The sequence below is a fragment of the Phodopus roborovskii genome, unplaced genomic scaffold (assembly GCF_943737965.1).
Source record: "Phodopus roborovskii unplaced genomic scaffold, PHOROB, whole genome shotgun sequence".
NCBI classification, from domain to species: Eukaryota; Metazoa; Chordata; class Mammalia; order Rodentia; family Cricetidae; genus Phodopus; species Phodopus roborovskii.
The window spans coordinates 11,123,021-11,137,661 of record NW_026126416.1 but is presented as its reverse complement, the minus strand read 5'-3'; the positions used below and the strand labels follow the sequence as shown (position 1 = coordinate 11,137,661).

The 14,641-nt window shown below is 43.8% G+C and overlaps 1 protein-coding gene across 1 annotated transcript in view; it reads left to right on the top strand.

Moving 5' to 3' along the window:
* Positions 1-14,641, top strand: part of Pcsk2 (proprotein convertase subtilisin/kexin type 2) — a 240,671-nt gene that overhangs the window by 213,850 nt on the left and 12,180 nt on the right. The window contains exons 9-10 of the mRNA XM_051183273.1: positions 6,490-6,705; positions 8,673-8,773. Coding sequence (XP_051039230.1) covers positions 6,490-6,705; positions 8,673-8,773 — 317 coding nt within the window. The remainder of the gene's footprint in view (positions 1-6,489; positions 6,706-8,672; positions 8,774-14,641) is intronic.

Here is a 14,641-nt window from a genome sequence, read left to right as displayed (position 1 = left end):
TTCCCTTTGGGAGTGGAAAAACCAGAATAAAAGCACCTGAAATCCTGAATCACTTGTTTCTGCAAAATGACAGGTTTTTTGACCTGAGTCACTACTTTTTCACTACTTTTCCTATAACCATGGAGGACAGCTTTGCTAAGGAAGCCGTGAGCTCACTCTATAGAAGAGTTATGTCCCTTACCTTCAATACAAGTTTCAAGAAGTGTACTGTTTCATGCCATCCACTAAACATCAGTTCCTACACTTGAGTGGGGCCCGGAGGGAAACTAGCAAAATGTTGTGGCAATCTGCTGTTGAAACGGAGCCAAACTGAATCAGTATGGAGGACTCTAACATTAGAATGGCACAAGGCAAAGGCCTACCAATGCGACCTGGTTGCAGGAGGTGCTGTCACTGCCCTGTTTCACTCAAGGCTGGAACTCTTGACACATGAGCCACTTGTTTTCATAACACGTGATTCACCACATGGTTGGGGGTAGGGGGAAGCAGACATCCAACCCAGGGCCAGACAGCAGAAGCCTAGGGGAGCATTTGGCAGGTGTCCATTTTTCCAGCAGACATGGTACGTTTTGGCACCTGAAGCTGGAAGAATCAAGCAAATGTGTGACAAGTGCCCTCTGCCCACATTTGCAATGCAGATGCACTTGAAACAAGGCATCCCTGGGTGGCTCCTGTCATTTAATGTGCTTCCAAATGTCATGCCTCAGAGCTGGATCGATGTCTCTGCTCCACCTGTAACCTCCCTGACTCCACCTGAAAGGCCTTTTAAAGTGCAGTGCTTCTGTAAAAGATGCCAAGACTGCTGGAAAGCAAGAGAAAAGTCTTCATGACTTACCCTCAGACAACAGCATGAAAATACTTTGAAGAGGAAAGTGCATGGTGTGATGGGAAATGTGTGTCTTCTCCTTTGGCTTTTCCCCGGGCTGTGGGAAAAAGGCTTTGTTTCAAGATAACCCTTCTTTGACATTTTGGAGAGTTTTATAAGTGACTAAAAATTATGCAGAAGCAAAGGGCCCCTCCTCATTAGTTCAGTCATCTGATTTACTCTAAAGAAAATCCTACCTAGGAAAGATGGCATCCAGTCACACACAAAATTCTGACACTTACATACACAGAGGCAATTCTTACATTTGCCTCCTAATAGTAACACCCTTGCATATAGGTTTTGTTTGACCAATATAATAACCATAAAAATGAAGAGGAAAATGAAGAAATGATAAGAGATCCCTAATAGTGCATACACTGTTGCCATAGATTTTGCCATTCCCAAGCACCTGCTTCGCACATAAACCTCATTTGTCTGGATCTTTTAGAAATGTCAGTTTGTCTACTCTAGGCTTTTCAGTAAATGCTTGACTTGGCATCGAAGAACAGGCAAGATGGAAGGAAAGGAACTGGTGACCTGGGTTGGTGGCCATGGGCTTTCCTGGCATGCACAGTGCTCCGGGCTTGATCCCCCACATCAGGGGAAAAGAACAAATCGTTTCCCCTAGCCTCATTGCAGTCTTCACTCTTTAACCTGGTAGTGTATATATTGGTTTGTAGCTAAAGCATTTTTTACAGTATACCTGGGAAGTGGGTAACAGAGATGCCGAATGATGAGGTGGGCAGTAATTAATCTCTACCTGGGCTGTTTAGTTTTATGTCACCTTGATATGAGCTAGAGTCATTAGAGAAGAAAGAACCTCAATCAAGAAAATGCCCCCAAGCAAACTGACCTGTAGGCAGGGTGGTAACACTCCTCCATGGCCTCCAGGTTCCTGCCTTGAGTTCCAACCCTGACTTCTCTAGAGGCTAGATTACAGACTGTAAACTTTAAAAAAAAAAAAAAAAAAAAAAAAAACTCTTTCCTCCCCTGGTTGTTTTTTGTCATGTCACAGCAGCATAAACTGAACTGGAACACAGCTTTAGTTTGAGATCTCCCGAAAGCAGACCCTGGGACAAGGCTTGAGTTGAGTTGATGTTGTTTGGGGAGCTGTGATGAGATCCACAAAGGGTCAGCTCAGGTTGTGTACTCAAGCCTTCTATCCCCATGAGCAATTAAAATCATAGGATACCGGAAACCCATGCAGACACACAGTAATGCTTTCCTCTTTGAGTGCAAGGGAGCTAAGACATAAACCACTGGATGAGATTTATTCCCAGGGGTGGTGATGCCTTAGCAGTTGAAGCCAGAGGGCAGATACACAGAGAAGTCTTCAGTCTCTTGGGAAATGGCCCTAGGACAAAGAGATGTCCACATTGGCATTTGGAAATTCCCAAGTACAAGAGGTTCTGAGGTCTGAAGCATCTAGGATGACATGTGCCATCTGTTATAGTCTCAAGAGCAAAATCTAATCAGAGACCTAGAGTCATCACTCTCCATACAGAGCACTGGAGAGCATATGTTCACTGTTTGGATGGACAGATGTGGTCCCTCGAAGAGATGGATGAGGCAACACACAAGCTACCAGAGAAGAACACAGAACATAGCATCTCATCTTCCAGCATCTTCTTTTGCTCTGACAGCCAGAAAAATGATTCAGGCATTGTGAGAGAACCTTGATGATGACAGAGGACTCATGAGGCTCTTCTCCATCATAAATGGTATACAGCCACCCAGGACAGCCTGGAACATTTTAGGTGGTTCCAATGACTGTATCTCAGTCCCTTATTAATCTCTTCTCAGAACTGCTACTAGAGAGTGCAAATAAATTATGAGCAGTTAAAGACAAGCTGCAGGAATAATCTGTGGTGCTGATGAGACTGAGTGCTGATAGATCATCCTTGGGGCAGGTAGAGGATGGGGAGATAGAGGGCATGGCACAAGTGTCAGGTTTCTGCACTAGAATATATGAAGATAATGAGCCACTTGCAAGAGAGTGGCTCAAGCACCACCATCCAGGAGTGGGAAGGAGAGGGCTGGCTGAAGAGAAAGTGATTAATCAGGTGTGGGCCAAGCAAAGCCCGGTGCAGCTTGATGAAATTTAATCAGAGCATGGGTCAGATACAGTGGCAGCAGTGCCAGGGCCTTAGCAGGCGATGGATGCCTCCTGCCACAGAGCACTCAGGGACACCAGTCCTGATTTATCCCCTGAAGTCCAATGAAGCTCACATTTGGGCAAGGGCTGCTTGGCATAAAGCCTGCAACTCAGCCTCTGAAATGGTTCATGTACGATTACACTTCTCTCCTTCATATCTGGGACAAAAAGAAATGGAAGAAGGCAGAGAGTATAGAATCAAGGAGTTCACAGTCATTTTCAGCGACATTAGGAGTTCAAGGCCTGCCTGGGCCATATCAGCCCCTGTCAGGGAGGAGAGGTCTGCCTAGCAGGTGCAAGACCCTGATCAATCCCCAGCACCATAAACACAAAAACAATTTATCTTGGCATTTATGGTTTAGAGATGTTATAAATCATTATAAGTCACTGTAAAGAGCAATTATATGGTTTTGTGGATAAAGAATCTTCAAATATGCATTCCTTCTCATCAAAAATTCCTTCTTTTAATAACTTCACCTAAGTAAGCAGAGATAAAAAGGACATATAAAACTAGATACATTTGAAAAATTGAAAACTAGAAATACTCCTCCATGTAAGTCTAAAAAGGAGAGAATAAATTGCTAAACATCTATTCAGTGAGACTAGTAAAACATAATATAAAATACTGCTAATCACATGAATAAATGTTAATTACGTAATAGTAAGAATGCACTTTTAAGCGGGTCAAGTAAAGTGAATCTGTTTTATTATCCCAGGTTCATTTCTGAAACTATTCTAATACTTTGCCTCTCTATATAAAACCGTCAGGAGCCCACAAAAAATAACACTAAGAATCATTTATTCGCAAGTTATAAAGAATTTCTATTTTCTACTCCATAGTCTACATAATTCAATTACTCTGTATTGCATGTAATTCTCACAATAAAAAAGTTAAATAATTTTTGAAGCATGTTAATGTACTAAGATGCCCAGGAAAAACCAAATGTGGCAGTGCACACCTGCAATTCTAGTATTTGAGAGGCTGGGGCAGGAGGGTTTCAAGTTCAAGACCACAAGGCCAGGGTGGGCTACAAAGCAAGGCCTTTACTTGCATTCAGTGGCAGCTGCCCTGCAGCCCAGCGCCCTCCCACGGCCTCATTAATGCATCTGTGATTCTTGGACTGGCTGGTCTAAGGATGCTCTTGCATTGACTATCAGCTGGGATGGTGAATTTGACTGGGTTCTGTGACAGGCTAAGTCAGATTCATTGCCCTGTATAACAAAGTTCTGAGACACAGCAGAGATCTACAAGGTTCCAAAGGTCGTGGGATTAGAATCTCCGCCCACCTGATGTCTCTTATATTTTGATGGTTATATTAAGACACAAAGCCCAGTCAGGATTCAAGGAGAAGAAAAGAGAGCCCCTTCTCCTCTTGGGCAAAACTGCAAAGTCCTATTACAAAGGGTTTTGATACAGGGAATTATGCAAGTAGAGGTGTGATGATATTTTTCTTGCACAAATAAAGCCTGTCTGGGGGTCAGAGAACGGAGCTTGCCACTAGGTAACCATAGAAGTCTGGAGGGCTGTACAGACAGGCAGGAAGTGACGTAGCTGGGCAGTAACAGGATATAAGCAGAGACAAACAGGAAATTGCTCTCTTCTCTGTAGAGACGCTTTGGAGGTAAGGTGTGCTGTGGCTTGCTCCTTCTCTCTGCTATCTCAGCAATTCCCTGTATATCTTACTCCGACCAATTAAGAACTCCTTTACACAGAGGTCCCAGTGACACCCCCTACACCAAGGTGCTTCTTTGTATCAAGGTTGCTTTGCTCACTGACACCCTGCTCAGGGACTTGTAAGGGACGGTTATGGCAGCATTGAGGCCAAAGCTGAACCTGAGTGGACCTCCCTCCGTGCCAACATCAGAAACCATCTGTTTCCTCTTTGTCCTGGTTTCCAAGAGCAGTTGCTTATTTTGATGGAGTCTTTCAGCTGTATAGATTTACCAAGAATCTGAAGACAATTCCCAGTTCATGGTCAATTATTGACTCACTCAGTCACAGTCTAATTAATTCCCAGTCCTGTTAGAAGAAATTCAGAATGCCACCTCCCCTAGTCAAGAGCAGACAGACCTTGGAGGTGATCCAGTCCCTTGTTTCCTAATGACATCTCCACCTTAAATAACTGAATCAGAACCACAGGCCCCTGGTGGCCTCTACCCCCCCCCAACACACCTTCTTTTTCTTTCTCCTTCCCTCCTCTCTCCCTCCCTGTCTCTCCCTCCCTTCCTCTCTTCCACCCCTCCCTTAAGAGCAGTGGTTCTCAACCTTCCTAATGCTGAAGTTCCTCATGTTGTGGTGACCTCCAACCTTAAAATTATTTTCATTGCTACTTCATAACTGTAATTTTGCTACTGTTATGAATTGCAATGTAAATATCTGAGATGCAGGATATCTGATATGTGACCCCCCCCCACAAAAGGGTCAAACCCAGAGGTTGAGAACCACTACTTCAGAAGGTCATCCAGTCCCCCTGCACCAAGTTATGGAGAGTTAGGAGCTCGTACACCTGCCCCTCTCTTCCCCCATTGCATGGCCACCCTTCTCTCCACTTTGCCACCCACCCCTAGCCCCACTGCCTTAAGAATAGCAGAGGAGAAATCAAGAAGCAAATGGCCCAATCCTGGTTAAGGCAGACAAGAGACAGTATAATCATAGAGGGCAAGAAAGATAAAAACAGCAAGAGCAGGGACTAAACAGGAACAATAACGACTCAAGTCATTTATGGCACAGCTTGTCTTCTATAACTGGTAGCCAGATGGGATAACTACCATGCTATCCTCTTGAGCTCAAACATCATTGGCTATTTGTTACTTCCCCGCATTAGGCTTTATTCCTAGAGCTGGCCCCTTGCACGTGTCAAATGGCATGTAGGATTCTGTCATAATCCAACTGGATTTTTATACCACTCTGGTTAAACATATACTTGGTTCTTATATCTACGTACACATCTTATGCAGTTAATACATATAATCATAAACATATACACCTAAATTTCACTGAACACTTACATGTAAGAATAAAGTCATATTAATTGCCCTGGGGGTTTAACTTTTCAATATACTTTGACACTTTTTATAATAAGCATGTACTACTTTCACAGCATTTTGAAAGTCAGTTCATTGGTAAATTTTAAGGCTTTTTAAAAATAAGTTTACTGATAATTTTTAAAGCAATGCTTCTAGCCTTTGTTAACCTGCTATTCTCAGTTAAAATTACAAATTGATGACCTTATGTTATTCTTGGGGGGGGGGGCATTTCTACTATCTCCCATCAGATGAGTATAGTTGCCAGCCCAGGTAAAATGAAAATTCAGTTATTTGATAGCATAGTGGCATTAGCTCAAATCCTGACCCTCCCTACACCAGGACCTTACCTGGATAAGAAACCCTACCCCAACCCCAGGCCAGACCCTGAAGCACCCGGTTCCTAAGGGTTGGACTTGGCACCACATCTCCCTTGCTCTACCAGGGCCGTGGGGGCAAAGGCAGCATCTATGTGTGGGCCTCCGGGGACGGTGGCAGCTACGATGACTGCAATTGTGATGGCTATGCTTCAAGCATGTGGACGATCTCCATCAACTCAGCTATCAACGACGGCAGGACTGCATTGTACGATGAGAGCTGCTCCTCCACGTTGGCATCCACCTTCAGCAATGGGAGGAAGAGGAATCCCGAGGCTGGTGTGGTACGTGAAAACTACCTCCTGTCCAGTTGCTTAGAGCCAGGCATCCCTCCGTGACATACCGGTCTTCCAACTCCACTCCTTCTCTTCATAAGTTAGCACAGCTTCTGAGGAGAACATCCAATTTCTTCATGTCTTCATGTGGAGACCTTCCCTCTGCAGGTGGGAAGCAAGATCCTATGACGGGCCCTTTCCAGTTCATTTTCTTTTGTGTCGTCTTTCTCTGACATACAAGTAGTGACGAGCTCTGGTTTATCAATAGGTTTCGTGGTATGTCACTTATGAGAAGAAGAATAACTGTGAGACCACAAGCCCCAAGAAAGCACCTCTGAGTTTAGAAACGCCACCAGACTAGGAATGACGGAGGCTGCAAGGGGTAGAACTCTTACCTTAGCATATACTCAACCCTGGGTTGGATCCCAGTACAGCAAAATAATAATAATAACAATAGTGTCCATCATTCCAGGTGGTGGTGGCACACACATTTAATCCCAACACTCAGGAGACAGAGATAGGCAGATCTATGTGAGTTCAAAGCCAGCCTAATCTACAGAGTGAGTTCCAGGACAGGCTCCAAAGCAACACAGAAAAACCCTGTCTCAAAAAAAAACAAAATAGTGTCCATGGATGGACTTTTCTGGCTTCTTAACCCTCCTAAAGGTGATCAAGATTTCACCATATTATAAAGTGGATTCATGGCTTTAAAAACACATTAGGATTCACAGGGTTCTCTGTGTGTGTGTGTGTGTGTGTGTGTGTGTGTGTGTGTGTGTGTGTGTCTGTGTGTGTGTGTGTGTGTGTGTGTGTGTGTCTGTGTGTGTGTGTGGTTACTCTGCTCACAGTCCAGTCTTTCCTTGGTCCTACAAACCAGACATTTAGCATATGATGTAATGTCATTGACAAGCTACCTCTTGACTGGCCACCTACAGCCATTGAAATTTCCACACACACGAGGACAGGAGCTTGGAACAAAGTGACTGTTACCATGTGAGGGTTCATCCCCTCTAAGTTCTCATCCTTGGCTATACAGTCAGCCTTGCAGGTGAGCAAAGAGGAAGACAAAAAACTTTTGCCTAGAAGTACAGCCCTTAACAACTGTTCACACCTCTGTGGCCCTCCTGGGTGGCCTCCTGACATTAGAGAAGAGGACATGCCAGCTCTTCCCAAGCAGAATGGGACTCTAGCCCCGCTGGTCCATCTAGAATCTAGCAGAAAGGAACAATGGAGGGCAGCCTCCATTCTATTGTGTTTGTGGTACCTCACTGTACCCTCTTGGAGCTCCAGTCCCTTTCCCAGTGATGAGGTTTTTTTGTTGGTGGTGGTTTTTTTCTTCATCCTTTATCTATGATACTTGCTCTACCTGGCTTGGGAATGGCCCTTCTTTTGAATATTGTAATTTTCCCAGAAGATCACCTTTAAACTTTCCTAATCCTTTGTTCCTCAAAATAATAAGCTCTCTTGAGAACCCTGTAGAGTGAGAACTTCTGTGATTTCTACATGATTGCAATGAAAACCCAGCTCTCATGAATATTGAAAATAAAATTATTCTCATTGAAAAGTCCTTTAATACTCGGGTGCCATGTAACCTCTAAATAAAGTTTGGGAAGTAATCAGTAACCAGCACATACCAGGGTTTCTTGTCATGTCTCAGAACCACTTTGTAAGTTTTAGATAGAGAGGAATATTTGTTTTGAATAACCTGCCCCCTTTTTTGGGGTGGGGGATACTTAAGTCATCTCACTTTGGGAATACCACCTTTTCCTTCTGGAAAAAAAAATGCAGGAGCAAGTCATGGTATCTCATGATGGACTTGTGATGATGAGTCCAAAAGCCAAGCTCAGTGCAACTCAACCCACCATTGACTACTGACTATTCAGAACAGTTTACATGAGATAAATAGACACTACCCTGATCCTTGTCTAGGGTTCGGTGTGGCTTGTTCACTCATTACTCATTACCTTCTCTTCCAGGCAACCACAGACTTGTATGGCAACTGCACTCTGAGACATTCTGGGACATCTGCAGCTGCTCCTGAGGCAGCTGGCGTGTTCGCACTGGCGTTAGAGGCTAAGTATGTTTCACCTCTGAGCTGGAAGACAGCTGTGAAGGGTGAACTAGTGTGTTCCACTCACGTGCCAGGGTCCACAGAAACAGGAGTGGGTGTGGAGAGCTAGAAAGTTAGGGCTAATGAATTCTGCTAGACATTTTTTAATGGCTCATGGTCCTTAAATCTCACACACACACACACACACACACACACACACACACACACAACACAACACACATACATATATACTTGGAAAAGCTGAAGGCTCCAAAACCCACAATACAAAGCAGCAACTTATTTACACACCAAAGTATAACACACAAATACGTCTTCCTTCATGAAATCCCCCTGTATCTTCTGTAAGTTACATCACTATTTCACTCCACCATGGCTAAATGAAGAACTATTGGAATTGCTCTTATATGAGAAGAATTCACTTCTCTGCACCAAGACAAAGCAGGCGAAGTTGTGAGGAATAGACCAAGAAATAGGTTTTGCTGAGAAACCCATTGGTGGCAGATAAGAGATCATTTCCTGTGGGAGGCCACATGTGGCTCCCCATGGGTATAGCTCAGATAAGCATCAGTGGCAATACCTTCCAGGGTGCTGCTTACCTTCTCTGAAAAACCAGAGACTGGACTTATAGTCAAAGAATATACTTTGGCCTCCAGAAATTAAGCTGCTAAGCATGCAGGTTATATGGAGAGTTCAGAGAATGGATCACCCAGCACCTTGTGAGAAGTTGGATTCAGGCTTCTGAGGTAGGAGAGTTAAGTTCCCGTCTTGTCAGAAGTTGCTAGGTAACTGTGGTGTCTAGCATCACTATCCAGGCAGACTTGCTTGTCTGTCTCTGCATGTTCAATACATTCTCTAACCTGCAAAAGAGTAGGCACAGTGGTGCAGGCTTGAACTCCCAGCTCTCAGGAGACTGAGGCAGGGGAATATGGAATTTGAAGTCAGCCTGGTATGCATAGACAGACCCTGTCTCAAAAAAAAAAAAAAACAGATGAAAGAGGCAATTTTCATTCTCCCCTCTCTGTACCAATCTAAATGTTCATTCTCCCAACAAAAGTCGGGTGTAAATTTTAGGACACCATGAGAGGAACACTATTCAGAACCTGACTGTGAAGGACAGACGCCTCTGTCCTCCTAAGCGCAAAGACCAAAACTCATTCACACATGCCTAGCATTATCAGAAGCTGAAACCATTCATTAATCACACGGTCTGCACAGATCTTGGGATCTAAGCTGCCTTTGCTCACTCAGTGGCAAGCCCAAATAACTGTCTCTCTCCAGCTTTTCAACCTCAGTGGACAAGCTTTAAATCAGTTCCTTGGGATCTGAGCAAGCAAAATGCCACTTGCCTGGGCCTTCCACACACAGAAAGGACAGCCTCAGTAAGCTGGAGTGAGGTGGGATGAGCCTACTGGAATCCTAAATAGATCCTTGGTTCTTCACTGAGCAGTCACCATTCTTTTTTTTTTTTTTTTTTTCCACTTGAACATACTTTTATTTGGATCAGCACTAAAAGCATGATAGACTTTCACAGATCTCTACCACAATGCACATGATATTTAAAATACGCTGCTGTTCACAATTTGAGTATAGCATTATTACTGTTGGGGACTAGGCTCAAAGACGACATTTGGATTCCTCAGCTTTGGAGTATTTACTGACATCAACATGGTTGTCTAGTCATGCAGAGGAGAGAAATTCAAAAGCAGTTTCTTTTTCTTCTGCCAGTTCCTTTGCAGTAAGGTCCATTTTCTCACGTGAGAAGTCATTAATAGGGAGGCCTTCAAGGAACTTCCAGGACTTATTCTTGATCACGACAGGGAACGAGTAGAGAAGGTCATCGGGAACACCATACGAGTTGCCATCAGAGATAACGCCCATTGACACGAACTCTCCCTCTGGGGTTCCAAACCAGATGTCTCTGATGTGGTCAGAGATGGCTTTTGCTGCAGACATTGCACTGGACAGTTTCCGAGCCTTGATGACAGCAGCACCACGCTGTTGCACAGTCGTGATGAACTCTCCCTTGAGCCAGCTGTCATCTTTTAGGGCTTCATACACACCAACTTCCTTTCCTTGCAATTTCACCTTAGCATGATTGACATCTGGATACGCAGTCACCATTCTTTAAGCACACGTGCTTACTGCATGAGCTTTCCGAGAACCCCACCCAGATTTTCTACTTATTTCTCATTAGACAGAACTAGTCACAAGGCCACCCCATGCTTCAAAGGAGGCTGATAAATGTAGTGTCATTGAGCATGTTGCTGTTCTGAATACAACTGAGGTTCTATTTTTTCTTTTAATTTTTTTTTAATTTTTGAGGTTATAATATAATTATCATTATCATACACACACACACACACACACACACACGTATTCCTAAATACAAACTATTGAGTCTGCATAATGCTACTTGTACCTATGATTTCAGGACTGACCATTTGGTATTGAACAACCAATTGGTGTGTTCTTCCCTGGCACCTCTCCTACTCCCAGCTTCCCTCCATTGCCTACAGTACTTTGTGTAGGGTTGAGGCCTCATGGGCTTTTCCCTGTCCTGTGTGGCATGTGCATTGAATGTGGCATCTTCCTTGTTCAGCTCGTGCTTGGTCAGTCATGTCGGTGAGGCCTTATGGGTGTACCTTCTGACACTGCTAGAAGACAGAATCCAACAGTGAATGTCCTGATCATCTGGCTTTTACTGTCATTTTATCCTCTTTTCCACGATGTTCCCTGAGCCTCTGGGGTGGGAGTGTTTTGTAGATGTGTCCATTGGACCTGGGCTCCACATCTCTGCACTGTGGTTGGTTGTGTTTTTCTGTAGTGGTCTCCACTACAGAATAAAGAAGAAAGAGGAATAAAGAAGAAAGGAAAGGAAAAAGACAACTCATGGTATTATCCAGTGCCCATGTGGGCAATATCCTGTCCTGATTTCTGTTACATCTTCAAATTATTCAAAAACCAGGCCATCCCCAAGGTTCAAATGACATGATAAATGTCATTGTCAGTACCTTAGCTATTTTTTTTCTATCTTCAGTTACTGCTAGCAAGCTCTTCAATGGCCACATTGTATGTGATACTTTGTACATATGACCTGTATTACACATATAATCTACATTTAGCCCTCAACAAACTTTCAAGACCTCTTCCCCTTTGCAAAGGCCTGAAGCTGGGACTCAGATTTGAAGTAATTTACCCAAATTCACACAATGGGATGTACTCCCTTGGGTGTTTGGGTCTAAAGCTGGAGTTTCTCTCAGCCTGACAACTGGCCCTGGAAGAGGTGGGGCCAGCATTGACTCAGTAGCAAGCCCATGAGATTCAAACCTATCTGCCCTGACATGTTCTTTTTACCACCCCCGATGATTAAAAGATGCTGTCAAGACCAAAAGCGCCATCTTAAGCCCATGGTCTCTATGATGAGCATATGCAGGAGGCATCTGGGACATCATTTACTCCTAATTCTCATGCTCATAGCTTCCCAAATGCTGATTCAAAAGATCTGAGGACCTACATTTGACACTAGTGCCCAAAGGGTTCTGCATTGGGAGGCTTGAGGACCATGGTGAAACTCTCTGGGACATCCCAGGGCCTACACTGATGGCTCCTGCAGCAGCCTGCACTGATGTAGCATGGCAGCTTTCACTGTTTCAATACTGAGTTGCCCACCTTCCCCCTAAGCTATACATACTCTGCAGATAATGAATTTCCTATGACAATGCTAAATGATTGGTCTAGTGCCTGGATGTGATAGACTCAAGAGACATGTATGGAATATGTCATGTGCTGTACCTTTTCAAATACATGTGACCTACTAACCCAACTGTTACATAGAACAGTGAAGAATGTGTCATGTTAGTTATTGTATATCCTCCAACACAATAGCCTTCAACAGTGCAGATATTCTTCAATTTTACTTTGCTATCATTTAATAGCTATTGCCTATGAGTCTTGGGCTGATACAGTAGGGTTAAAACCTAGGGCAAGTTAGTGAAACATCTATTTTATAGAACAGTATATTTTATCAATTCTGAAAACTTCTCAGAGAGCCAATTAGGAGGAACCCAATTTTACTTCACTCATGTGCATAACACCTAGCCAAGACAATGCCTCACAGAGAGTTAGATGAGTCTAGACTGTTCTCATTTATAGCAGAAGTGATAAGTTCTCTGTTCTGCCCCAGCCCCACCAGCCCACTCATGAGGAAACCTTCAGGGGAGCATGTGAGGTGCTCCCCCCCAGGCACAACACCTTTGTAAGATGGACATGAAAGCTCTCCACCTGCTGGCCAGCCTCTGGGTCCCACGGATTCTCATTTGTCAACACTTCTGGGATTTGTCAACTCAGAATCCCATTCTAGCAAACCTAGAAAGTTAGCTACAACAAGCTTCGCTCAGAAACATCCCAAACACATTGGCCTGCCTTGGAATCTTCTCCCTCAAAGTTGCAGTTCAGTGTTTGGGGAGGGCTTGGCTTCCCAGAGCACTTTGGCTCTGATATAGAGTTTCAAACCAATGAACTTGAAATGTGTGAAAATTTTACCAAATGAATGACATCATTCCTTGTCCTTTTGATTGTTTGACTCCTGAAAAGAATCCCTGTCCTTCTGATTGGATGGCTTCTCCATCCATCCAATCCAAGAGAACAATAGTTCACAGGGTTGCCTCCCTGCCTCCCTCCACCAACCATGAATCTCAGTAAAAAGCTAATTCTGCACTACATCCCAACATCAACCCCGAAAGTTTCATGGAAACACTAATATCATTTTACATCTGTCCACTGTCTCTCTTTTCTATTCTAATCTATTTTGTCAATTAATGATTATTAATTTTTGAAACAGTCCCAAGCTGATCTCAAACTTCAGTCACCTTCCACTCATCTTGGTCCTGTCTGTTAGAATACCCTGGGAATGTCCACAATTCCCAGCAGCAACTTCTCATACCCAGAGACTATGATTTAATTTGTCTGTGAGGTGGACTGAGCGGAGGGCTCTCAAATGCCCGAGATTTTTAACCTGCAGCCCAGGCAGCTTGCCTATGCAGCAACTTGTTTTCCTAGCTCACAAATAAGTTGTGACTTGCACTTTTAAAGAACCAACACTAAGCAATCTTGGACATTGGTTTCCAAAGACAATACTGAACATTGTCAAGGGGCTGTCTTGTGACTTGGACATATAAATATGTTGAAGGTTCTGTTCCTGCCTCAAAGTGACAGCCCCATTTCAGACATTGAGGACACCAGGTAGTGAGCACCCAGATTAAGAATCGTGCACTGCAAACACTAGATAGGGTACCCCTCATTCCCCTAACCCAATTCCCATCAGCATAAGTGAGTTGTTTCTATCTTTGTTCTTTAAACAAATGGGATCATGTAGTATTTCTCTGTATTAGTTCATTTTCCCTTGCTATAATAAAATACCTGATGCTGGGAACTTAATGAAGAAAAGCAGTTTTATATAGCTCACAATTTGGAACTGAAAGACCAAGACCAAGTGTCCCTTTATTTTTGCCTCTCATGAAGGTCACTCTGGTCATGGCAGGACCAAGTGTTGAGGAAGGACTCACATGACTAAACAGGAAACCAAAGAATGGGGAAGGGCTGGGCTTGCTCTTTAATAACCACCTCTCTCCAGAACTACCCAGAGCCCCAAGAATTCTATCAATGCTTCCAGAGAGCAGTGCCCCATTCACCCTCTCCCCTCCCACAAATCCTCGTAAAGCTTCTGCCATCTTCCAGCAATGATCCACTGGGGACCAAGCTCTCAACACACAATCTCTAATGGATACATTCAACCATATCTCAGCCAAATCATTCTTTTTTTCTGCCTCAAGTCTTCAGTTCAGTGTCATGTTCGTAAGATTCGTCTGTCACATC